The sequence below is a fragment of the Thamnophis sirtalis genome, unplaced genomic scaffold (assembly GCF_051295495.1).
Source record: "Thamnophis sirtalis isolate CommonGarterSnake01/CBP01778 unplaced genomic scaffold, rThaSir2_p1.2 scaffold_1, whole genome shotgun sequence".
Taxonomy (NCBI): domain Eukaryota; kingdom Metazoa; phylum Chordata; class Lepidosauria; order Squamata; family Natricidae; genus Thamnophis; species Thamnophis sirtalis.
In genome coordinates, this window is record NW_028261381.1 from 91,666,533 (window position 1) to 91,679,340 (window position 12,808).

General features: G+C 36.2%; 1 protein-coding gene across 1 annotated transcript in view; it reads right to left on the minus strand.

Annotated features, from left to right (window-relative positions):
• The window catches only part of ANO3 (anoctamin 3), a 217,737-nt gene extending 212,555 nt beyond the window's left edge, over nucleotides 1-5,182 (minus strand). The window contains exon 1 of the mRNA XM_087718950.1: nucleotides 4,731-5,182. Within this exon, the coding sequence (XP_087575076.1) occupies nucleotides 4,731-4,884 (154 nt within the window). The 5' untranslated portion in view covers nucleotides 4,885-5,182. The remainder of the gene's footprint in view (nucleotides 1-4,730) is intronic.
• Nucleotides 5,183-12,808: the final 7,626 nt, after the last annotated feature.

Sequence of the window (12,808 nt, forward strand, 5' to 3'; positions counted from 1 at the left end):
GGAGGACATAACATCATGCCAGGGTAAAGTTCCTTCAGTGCTTAGATACTTTGAGGTGAATTAATTATGCTGTAGGGGAGGACAAGTACTGTTGAATTCACTAGTGATAAAGGTTAGGGACCTGGCTAGAACCAATGGGCATTCTGTGTTTGTTTCAATTATTTAATGGGTGCTTTGTCCGATTGTATCCCATGCTAATCTGGAGAGAAGCCCAGGAATAAGATGTAACAAAGCATATTACAATAAGCCACCTGGAAGAGTTCTTGGGTGGAATTTAAGCAGATTTTAGCAGTAATTCCACATTTCTTTCTTCTTCACTTTTCCAAGCTAGGAAAAGGTATTTATTGGACATATACCTGCTGCAGTTGAAAACATGTAGAGTGTTTTATACTATATTCATAAAATAATGTAATAAAATCTCCATGATATAATCAAACCCAAATATAATGATGAAATAAACCTAATCCTATAGAAATCACAGATATTTTATACTCATTGGTGAGAGTGATACAGTAGTTTCTTTGTTGTTTTATTGCTTTTGTTCTGAGCTGTCTAAAATTATTGCATGTAAGCTAGGTAGCCATATAAATTCAATCAATCCACCCACCCATCCATCCATCCATCCATCCATCCATCCATCAATCAGTGGTTTTTCTGCTATAGAACTTTTCTGCTATAGAAAGGCCCTCTGGCCACAATTTACACTTGCCCACTAAGCAATAGCTGCAATCATAGGAAGACCATGAAGTTGCTTGCATGTTTTTCAGGAGCAGGACTACCCTGTCAAGAGATAATACCAGACATTTTAGAAACCCTCAATGAACAGAAGAACTATGAGCACTTTTAATACTTCACCTTTCCTTCCAGAAGAGGTTCCAGATTAGAGGTGGTTTGCACTGGTTTGGGCAAACCGGTAGTGGTATTTTGGCCTTGGTTGCCAAAACTGGTGGTGACTCAGGCTGGCCACCCTCCTGAACTGGTTCCTTGGTTGCCAATGCCATTGCCAGCATCTTTTTTAGTAATTTTTTAAATGTTGTGCGCATGCACAGAGCAATTTATAGTCAACTGCACATGCACAAGTGAAGTGCATGCACAAAGCGAACTGGCAGCAATGCTGGCAGCCACCCACCCCTGTCTCAGATGGCCAGATGTTGTGAAGAAGCAAGACATGACAAACTTGAGCAACTTGATGAACAATATTCTGTGCTACAGAAGGGAGGCAGAAGATAAACTTGCCACCAACCAAAGTGGGAGTTGGCCACTCTTAATAAGCCCACCGGTTGACAACTCATTTGCATTGAATATGAAGGGAAAGATATATAATTGTCAGTTCAAGATTAAACTATTTCTTGTGATCCACTGACTGCCTCAAAAGCCAACTTACAACAACTTTCACAAATAAAGATGTTAAAATTAGGGCTTTGGACTCAGAAATGATCAGCAATTACATGTATCAAAAATAGCAATCCATTAAAAACTAAGTACGTGCATGTAAGTGTAATAATATGATGGTGTTTAGAAATAAAATCAGCAATATTCACATGACAAAATTAAAAGTAAGGAGGCAGACAGAACACATTGCAACAGTTAAGAGAGAACAGTAGGCCCTGAAATTGCTATGGTTTGTTCAAATACCCTTATTAACATGGTTCCATCACAAAACCGTGGTAGACTAAAGCGCGTGTGACTAAAGTGCGGTGACAAAACCGCACCGTCAAAACCGCGCGACAATAGCACGCCGACAACAGCGTGCCGACAGAAGCGCGCTGTAACATAACCCTAAAAATAACCCTAAACCTAACCCTAAACCTAACGCTAAACCTACCCTAAACCTAACCCTAAACCTAACCCTAAACCTAACCCTAAACCTAACCCTAAACCTAACCCTAAACCTAACCCTAAACCTAACCCTAAACCTTACCTTAAGTTAAATCGCGCTTCTGTCGGCGCGCTGTTGTCGGCGCGCTGTTGTGGCCGCGCTTTTGACATCGCGGTTTTAGCACCGCGGTGTTGTCGGTGCGCTTTTGACGTTCGTGGTTATGTCGTGCCACGTATTAACATGAGCAAGAACCGAGATATAAAAAAATGGAAGCTCACTAGAGGGCAGCAGAAATGTACAAAGACTAAAAGGCTTTAGTACTTTCTATTGGTTCTCTTAATGTTGCAATGCCAGATTAGTTAGATTTACTCATTCATTACCAAGCCACATGAACTAATGGGCAGTTTTAATTGTCATTATGCATTTATTACATAAATTTATCACTTTACTATTTAAATGATTCGTTACAATGGGCCTTAAAAAAAGTGAGTTATGACTGTTTTCACATGACATCCTCATGGTCACATTATCAAAATTTGGATGCTTGGCAACCAACGGTATTTATAAAGTTTGCAATGTGCCAGAGTTATGTGATCATCTTTTGCGATTTTCTGACAAGCAAAGTCAATGGGAAGTCAGACTCACTTAACAACAATTAAAGTTAAAGTTAACAATTGCAGTGATTTGCTTATCTGTGTTTGCAAAATAGTGCAAACTTTACTTAACTTGCTTAGCAACAGAAAGTTTGTGCTTAATTGTGGTTATAAGTCAAGAACAACCTGGATATAAAGAGGAAAAAAAAACACGAAGAAGTGATAAGAGGACCAACAACAGTACTTGAACAAGTCACAGATAACTGGAGAAACTCACAGCCTTTCTACTGTGTGCTGTTTTCATAAGCAGATGCTAATTATGCTTTAGAACTGTTTCTTATTCCTGTGAGATTGTTCTTTTTCCCACTAGTTGTAAATAAGACACTGCTTACATTCAGGTGTCATATGTTTAATTTGTTTGTACTTGCTCAGGTAACAAGTGATTATACATCAAATGCAAACCTAAGTCAGGTATCTCCTATGAATCGTGTCAGATGACATACATCATGAAATAAACTTCCTATTACAGCAGAGAAAATCTCAATCCAATACTGAACCAGGTATGAACTATTTTGTTTCTCTTAGTCACAGCCTCGAAAATATTGAATAGAATTTGAAGAATTGTGTACATACAGTATGAGCACAAACAAAATGTATAATATTTTACTAAGTCCTCCTTGTAGACAGGAACTGCCCTTTGTACTCTTGTTTTTATTTTTAAACATTGTATTTAATAGGGTTTTGTATTTAATTTTGCTTTGAAAAAACAACTAACAAACCATACATAATAAATGATCCAAGAGGTTTCGCAAGTAAAAAAAATGCTTCAGAGTATTAACTTCAATGAATCTTCAGAAAGGATTTCTTCCAACTCATATGTTTAAGACAGCCCTTAAAATTGGTCTTAGATGACAATTTTTATATCAATGTTGGGCATGGCAATTACAAGCATGGGATAACTGAGAGTAGAATATTTTGCAATTCTCCATTTTCTTTTGAAAAGTATCCTTTCTCTACTCCTTATTTTGCAACGTGATGGAAATTGTGGAGAATAATTCATGGACGTATGAGTGAGTGACACAGTTTATGAACAACAAATTCAATTACTAATATGTCAATAGAATACAACACAACACAATACTCTGGCAAGCTATGTAGTCTGGCAGGTCATGTAGATCCCCCCTCCCCAAATGCATGTAAATTTAATTCATTTGCTAAAGAAAAAAATTGTCCACTTCAGTCTTCTCAATTGACAATTCAGTGCACTTTATTTTAAGTTCTCATGTGAAATTAAGAGGAAACAAGTTTGTATGATATATTTGTGTAGCAATTTAGTTCAAAGTTGCCATCACCATGGGTAAAATATTCATTGCAACAACTGGGTACCAGATTTAGTTGCAGTTGTCAAAACAACCACTTAATGATACACAATATATATAGAAAACATTAACATATTGCTTCCATTGAGTGTATTTTTGCCATTAAAATCAGGCCACCTGTGTCAAAATGAAGTGTTGCGTGGTATCATCAGATTAAGACATTTATTATCGCATAGGTTAGTCAAGATATGGGTTTACATTATAAATATTGATGGAACATTATCATTAGCAACACCTTTGGTAACCCTCCTTGGCTTGCAGGACCTTAGTGTTAATTTTATATATTCAACCATATGATCTACTGAACTCATTGAGAATTATTTCTGAGCATGAATGAATAAGATTATACTGTTACATGCAAAGACCAGACTTACTGTCACAGAAAACAAAGAATATCTCCTATGCCATAAAGACATAAATGCAGTGACATCTCATTTGAAAATGTACAAAGCAGCAATTTGAACAACCTTATTTTGTACATGATTAGCTCATGCTCCCTTCTTTTCTCTTAGAAGTGCCAGAGAAGTACCTTTTGTAGACGGAGGTCAGCTACTTACTACCAAAGAAGCACATTATTTTTTTGATTGGCAGAGTTAACATCAGTAGGATGAATCACCATCCACCAATTAAAAGAGCATGAATATTGCATAATGGAAAAGGCTCTAAGTAAATACAGGTCAGCTGCATTCATTGACTGCAAGCATTCTATAGTCCCTATAAATATATTTTAAAATGTGATCATTTAAATAAAACCAATGTCATAAGATACTGTATATATTCTGCAGTTATTCAACCATGCTCTTACAGCCAGTTTATATCTATTTTAGCAGCTATCAGTGCTGATGGTCAAAAGCCTAATATTATATTCAAGTCTACATATTGCTCCATTGTTAATTACAAAATAGCACCCCAAAATAAAATATAAAGTGAGGCGCTTACCACTAGGTAAAGAGACTGAAGAATAAGGTTCATATTTGAACCAATCCACATGTGGGCTGCTGAATTTGGTCTCATTAAGCTCTGGCTGTGAAGCACATCTGCCATCTGCTTCTTCTGGAGGTAAAATGCCCAGTTCAATTTTCTCAAGTGACATTTCAGTCCACTGTACTTAAAAAGTTCAGGTATCTGCTGGTTAAGATGAAGTGACACCAGCTAATCCAGTTTGCCTGTAGACTAAAAACTTGGAAACAAACTGTCCTTTGATTAATTCAGGAAAACTCTCATTTGCTTACAAAATGCCAGTATCACCAATTCCAGTAAAGTGGATGCAGGCTATGGATTTCCTAGTTTTTCCAGGTTTTAAGAGGTGGGGAAAAAGTCCCCTACTTCTTTAAAAAGTTCTTCTGCACTTGTGTAAAAGAACTGTTATGGTCTTCTGTGCAGCTGCAATAGCAATAAACAGGATAAGTGGAGACATCTGTATGCCTGCTAGGATCTGCTCTTAATAACTTTGTTTTAGTTCTAATTCATATTTCAGTTCACATTTGTTGAGTTGGGAGGGACTTAACGATACCAATGAAAACAAGTGGATTCTACGTTGCAGGAAGGACTTGAAAAGTGGAAGCTAATTATTCCAAATTTCTCTTCCCTCCTGGGACATTTGCACTAAGAGACTTCAAACCAAGAATGAACCCCAGCTTAAGCCAGATGTAAAGCTAGAATAGTAAATTAGCACCAGTGCCTTTTAATAACTAAGGAGGGGAAAGGTGTCACGGTGTCTAATTCATTTTTTAAAACAAATTCTGATTGATATCAAAGATATACAAATACTTTAATATTCATTATTTTACTAACCTCTGATACATTTTGTCTTACATTAAAATAGATACAGATCCAAAAAGGAGTATTTAATGATTAAGATATAGTTAATTAGTGTAAGCATTCATTGTTTTACATAACTTGTTTAAAAGCCAACAAATAGCCAATACTAAATGATTATCTGAAAACTGCCCTGCATTAACAGTATATATTTGATAGCTGAAATTATATATATATATATATATATATATATATATATATATATATATATATATATATATATATATATATATATATATATATATATATATACATATATATATATATATACATATATATATATATATATATATATATATATATATATATATACATATATACATATATATATATATATACATATATATATATATATATACATATATATATATATATATATACATATATATATATATATATATATATATATATATATATATATATATATATATATATATATATATATACATACACACACACACACACACACATATATATATATTAGTTGTCATATTGAATACTTTCTCCTTCTTCTCCTATAGTCTGCATGTGTAAAAATGCAATCATTTAAATAAAACCAATGTCATAAGATACTGTATATATTCTGCAGTTATTCAACCATGCTCTTACAGCCAGTTTATATCTATTTTAGCAGCTATCAGTGCTGATGACAGAAGAAAAGCGGTATTTTTCTTGCTCTATTCTGATTCAGTCTCTCTCTTTTAAAACGTGAATCCATAGTGCTAAGGGAGCCACCTGCTGGCCACAAGGAAACATTGTATAAGACGATATTCTTAATTGTGTTTATTTGTGGGTATTTTCATTTTTGAAATATATTCCAACATTTCTAATTTTTACTAGAGTTCATAATCTCTAGAAAGGAAACAAAATCCCAACAAGATTCAGTTCAGTGATGACAAGAGCAAGTTCCACCACTTAAGGAGGAAAAACCAAATGTATAAGTACAGAATAGGTGGTACGAGTGGTTAAGAGTAGTATTTGTGAGAGAGATCTGGTATCCTCATGGACCATCACTTAAGTATAAGCAGGGATGTGCTGCAGCTTCCAAAAAAAAGCACCAGTACAGTCCTGGGCTGCGTCAGTAGTGCAATAGCATCAAGATCACAGGAAGTGATAATGTTGATTTATGTCACACTAGTTGAGGCCACATTTCGAGTACTACAAACAATTCTGGTCACTGTGATACAAAATAGATTCCGAGACTCTTTAAAGTACACAGAGAAGAGTAACAAAGATGGCAAAGGATCTGAGGTCTAAATTGTATGATAAATAGTTTTGGAGCCTAGTATGTTTAGCCTATTTAAGAGAAAGATTGGATGACATATTAACTTTTTTTTCCCAATTCTTGAGGGGCTGTGACTGAGAAGGAGGGATTAATTTACTCTACAAAGCATCAGAGGGCAGGACAAAAGGCAATATTAAAGAGATATCCAACCTAGAATTAAGTAGAATTTTTCTGGCAGTGAGAACAGTTAATCAGTGGGATCAGTTGCTTCCTGGAATTGTGGGTGCTTCATCACTGGAAGTTTTAAAAACTAGATTGGACAATCATTTAACCAGGATGGTATAAGGTCTCCTGCCTTGAGCAGGAGCTGGATTAGAAAACTTCTAAAGTCTCTTCCAGCTCTGTGATTCTTTGTCCTATGTTCATTTCACTCCTATTGCTGTATGGTGGATTTAAAAAAAAAATCAGGCTTAGAATGGTTTGAAATTCATTTCCATTTCTCACAAGGATTCCTTGAGTAGCCTTGTGCAAATCAGATCTTCCAGTTTGAAGGGAAAAAAATCTTTACAACACTGACAAAGTAATGATAACACTTAAAGAAGACGAATGAGACATGACTTGTAAAATATGTCGTGTATGACAAGTGCTACATAAATATGTATTAACATCAATAGTATATAGGTGACTGGTGATGACTTGTGGCATGTTTGAACAAATGTCCTAGCTGGAATGTCTACAGATCCTAAGATAGTGATTATTTCACTGTTGAAAATGATTCTTCAGCTATGTATACTACATATTTTAGACAAGTGCAAAGTGACTTCGATTTGCTTTGATAAAAAGATTTGTACCATTGAGGCAACATAACTATTTTCTTCAAAGTGAAGAGGCAACATGATTTTTCTCAAGGAAGCAATTTATGTCACCTCAAATCACTTCTGCCAAAATTTCAGGAGAAACCTGCTTTCAGTCTGTATCTGAACTCTGGTGTTTGGCATCTTCACAATAGCAATAGCAATAGCTCTTAACTTATAGCTTCATAGTGTTTTACAGCCCTCTCTAAGTAGTTTACAGAGTCAACATATTGCCCCCAATAATCTGGGTCCTCATTTTACTGACTTCAGAAGGATGGAAGCTTCAGAAGGATGGAAGAAGGATTGAGCTAGTGAGACTCAAACTGCTGGCAGACGGCAGTCAGCAGAATTAATCTGCAATACAGCATTCTAGCCACTGTGCCACCAGAGCTCAATAAGGTAATTGAATTTTATACAGAACTTGTAAGGAATTGTCTTTTAATTTCTTCTTATATATTTAAATTTATTTTCCCTTCTTCTTTTTTTGTCTTATGTCTAGTGCTGCTGATTTTATCAGAAGAATGATGAAGAGAAACAACATAGAGATATGTACTCTTTCCTTAGATCATAGACTTTTTACAAGTAATAGCAAAATATTCCATGAAGAGTTACACAGGCATTTATTTTAGTCACTGAACAGTTATATTTGGTTTACACTTTGTTCTGCCTTGTCCTTGATGTGGCACCCATGTAGAGTAGGATGGTCTTTCTCATCTTCAATCCAATTAACCTTGATAACAGATACTCCTTAACTTTGAGATGGTATAAACAAAGACTCTTTAGCCTTGTTTTTCTCATTCTTGGCAGGAGAGCAAAATATGCCAAGATAAGATAGGCTTGTTCTCCTTCTCCTTGTTAAAATCCTGTGTGATGAATCCACTGAAAAGTAGATGTGTTTAATTAGGGTTTAGATCAGGGGTGGGTTCCGGCCAGCACTACTGCTGGTTTGCTAATGTGTGCGTATGTGCAGTTCACTAGAAATTGTTCTGCACATGTGCAGAATTAAAAAACAAGATGGCACTGCCGATGGCACCGACCAGCAAACTAGTTCGGGGGCATGGCAGGCCTGGGTTGCTGCCGGTTCCAGTGACCCAGGCCACCATATCACTACCAGTTTGGTTAAACTGGTCTTAACCGGTAGGAACCCGCACTGGTTCAGACACTCTACATCTAGTCAAAATTGCCCATGGGATGGAACATTTATGTTGATCTAATTAAGAGATTGCTGCGTGTTTGCTGGTTTTGAAGGAGATCTGATCTGTGTCATCTGCTTAAGCTTCCCTTACTGTCAATAGAGGCATAAGATCTTTCTTTATTTGTCTTATTATATTCCTGAATATTATTTGTTTGCTGTATAATGGTATTTTCTAGTACTGTCTTGGAGGAAAGGCTTAAGGACTTGTACTGTATGATCATTGCTTCCAAATTCAAATAAATCTGGGAACAGAGCAATGCACTAGGATTTTTTTTAGTGGGGGGGGGGATAGTTTCCAGCTTGTTGAAGATTAGTGGGATTGCCATATGGGGCTCTTTCACAAAGCTGCTTCAATGTGCCACATTCTATTGGGAGAAAAGTATGTCAACAATGCAGTTCAGCAACAAAGTTGGCCAATGTTGCTGTCCTCTTATTGCAGAACAATAACAGATAGTTAGTACTTAGTACTCCAGATATTCCAACAGATCTTTTGGATTCCCTGCTATTTCTTATGCCACTCAGTGATTTTAAAAAAAAATCAAACTCCAGATGTGCTCCTGAATGTTGCCCAAATAAGCAACTCCAAGGCTTTGCTTTTCCTCTTGACCCTGCTTTAGTGCAAAACTATCTTTCTGAACAGCTAACTCTTTGATGCTCTGATTTATCCCCCTTCTTCCTTCAGCAGTTCAAGTCTTACCAGCACATGATGGAATGCCCTTGCTTCAGCTCCTGCCAACCTAGCAGTTTGAAAGCATATGAAAATGCAAGTAGGTACCACTTTTGTGGGAAGGTAACAGCATTCTATGTGCCACTGTACTGTACATTCTGTGCTGCAGTGTCATGTTATGATAGCCACATGACTGCAGAATTATCTTCAGACAGAACTGCTCAATTGGCTTACAAAAACAGAGAGGAGCACTGCCCCCTAAAGTTGACTAGTAGAGTAGAACCCACAGTTGCCACCTTCTACCTTGCTCCTTGCAGGTTTCTGCTCAATGATCCCATAACAACTATCCTGCTGAAATTGAGCAACTCTACACTGACTCTTGGCAAAAGAATTATTAGAGAAGCTTAGACCAGAATACAACTGGCATTCTAGACCAACCTTACTGGCATTGAGATTCATCTCACATTTATCACCAGCCAGCATAGCAAAGGGTTGGGAATTGAGGCCCCTGTCTTTCAAGGCTTTTCAGTTGTTGGGAGTTGTGAAGTTCTGATCCCCTGAACATGTGTCTAGTTTCCCCTCACAGAAATGATAATAGTGCCATGGTACCCAGAAACCAGATGTAGAAGGGGACATGATTGTAACAAATGGATTGTTACAAATCCAGTAGGACCTGGATTTCCTAGTCCCTAACTATATTACTAGTTACAATAATCATTGTTCATTAATACCCTAGGTTGGAAAGTTTCATGTGAGAACAAGAGGGAAAATATTGCTTTTATATAAAAACCTTTAGATTTGAATTCAGGCTGTCATAAAGAGGGAAGATAGTAAAATAAAATAATCTTGTGAGGACCCTTCATCAAACATTGTTAGTGAGGCATCTTCACACTGTGGCAATGAGGACATATGAATCAGCTTTTTTGTCTGTTTTAATAGCTTGTACAAATTTCTAAAATTATGGAAGAGAGTGGAACCTGTGACTTTTCTAGTCCAATTGCTTATTGCATAAATTCAACAGTGTAATGTTTTCTTTCATGAAGAGGAAATCAAGGCAACTGAATTTCACATTTCACTGTCCCATTCATCTTTACCCAAAAAAATAAATTTCACTGAATGCAATTTGATGTACTGGTTTGTATAAATCACAGCCTTGGACAATGTAGCCTTTCAAGCAAGAACAAATGAATTCCTGTCTATTTTTCCCTTTCCAGCATGGAATTATTCAGTTATTATGGCAGATGAGCCTTCTTTAAGCCTTCCTAATGTATTGCATTTTCATGCTTATTATGCAACACAAGCAATGGATAAGCGCCTGGGAATAATAATTATAATTCAAACCTCTTTGGGAGATTTGGTTTGGAGCAGGCTGTAAAAGAACCAAAATGGCGATAAGCCTAGAAAGGTCTTTTCCCATAATCTCTACAAAAGTTTTCCTAATACATCAAAATGACTCAATACTCATTTCTCTTTTATTCTCACTTCTAAACATGCATATCATAGTTTTATTCATGTCTGTCACTTTGGGTGAATTCCTCTTTCTATTCCATGGATTTTGTGTTTTGTTTGCCAATTGTTAGGAAAGGAATGCATCTTGTTAAATAAGCTAAGAACTCCATGTCATCATTTGTATTTCATGTGCCAAGTAGCTAATAGTTGTTCTTTATGGCTGCTTAAACTATTTTTCTGCCATATGAAAACTATAATTTTCCTAATAATTTACTCAAATGTACCAGTTATATTAAGATCAGAGATAGAATTTGTAGTCTATTTATGGAATAATAAAATTTTCAACAAGCTCCTTAATACATTTTGTCTACTTTGTGTACATTCATTTCTTTTCTAGTGCTTTTTTTCCATTTTTCCTTTTTTCAACTGAATTTTTCCCATTTTCAATTGAAATGGAATGAAACAGCATTGTTCCAGCATTTGAGGTGTCCACAAAGAAGAAGGGGGGGGGAGTCAACTTATTTTCCAAAGCACCAGAAAGCAAGACAAGAAACAATGGATGGAAACTAATGAAGCAACCTGGAATTAAGAAAAACTTCTTAAAAGTGAGAAAAATTAACCAGTGGAACAACTTGCCTTCAGAAGCTATGGGTGCTTCATCAACAGAGGTTTTTAAGAAGAAACTGGACAGCCACTTGTCTGAAATATATAAGGTCTCCTGCTTGAGTAGAGGGTTGGACTAGAAGACTTTGAAGGTTCTTTCCAGCTCTATTCTGATTGATTGATTTCCAACTTCTGGGAAGATATTGGAAGACCCTTGCCATCTTATACTATTATTTATTTATTTCTGCTTCTACTGACACAAAGAGACTTCTTACTCATTAATTAAAATCACAAAGGACTATTTCCTTTACTATGGGAAAATTCAGGTCAGTTTTACAGAGGTCCATTTTCTATGAGATTCTGGACACAGCTGCTGTTTTTGTAAAACCTGTTAAATATATTTATGTTAGAAAAAGACTGGTAGAAGATGTCAAGTGGAGTGAAGTTCAATCCCACCTCCCTTAATTTATTGCAATAAAGCAATAAATTGAACCCTTCACATGTGGATCTGATTGTCGGACCTTCTATATTCACTTGATGCTTTGCTGGCATCCTACCATATAATGCTAGGGGGGGGGGTAAGGGGAAAGGAATGTAGAGTAGTGAAGATGGGCATGGGAATGTGAAGACAAACAGTGGGAGGAAGGAAGATAGCCTTGATGGAATAAACTAGCTGTCAAGGAACCTGGCCTGGGAACAGAATGTGAAACTGCAGAGAATGGTGCCAAACATCCAAGCCATTCCCAAAGTATCTAAATCTAATTACCAAAGTATCTAAAGCCGGGGGGCGGGGAGGAGTGTAATCTTGGCACAGGTTACATTTTTTCAGCCTTTCTTTCACAGCAACCACTCAACTTTAGTAAAAGTACCTATTACTTCAACCAAAAGGAGTCAAGGATATTTTTTTCCCCATAAGATCTGAGTTGGGGCAGACCTGACTCTGGTTATTGGTGCCTGGCAACATATGAGAACAAGATAGATAGACAGATGATAGATAGATAGATAGATAGATAGATAGATAGATAGATAGATAGATAGATAGACAGATAGATAAGATAGATAAGATGATAGATGACAGATGATAGATAGATGAATCTATCTATCTATCTATCTATCTATCTATCTATCTATCTATCTATCTATCTATCTATCTATCTATCTATCTATCTATCTATCTATCTATCTATCTATCTATCTATCTATCAT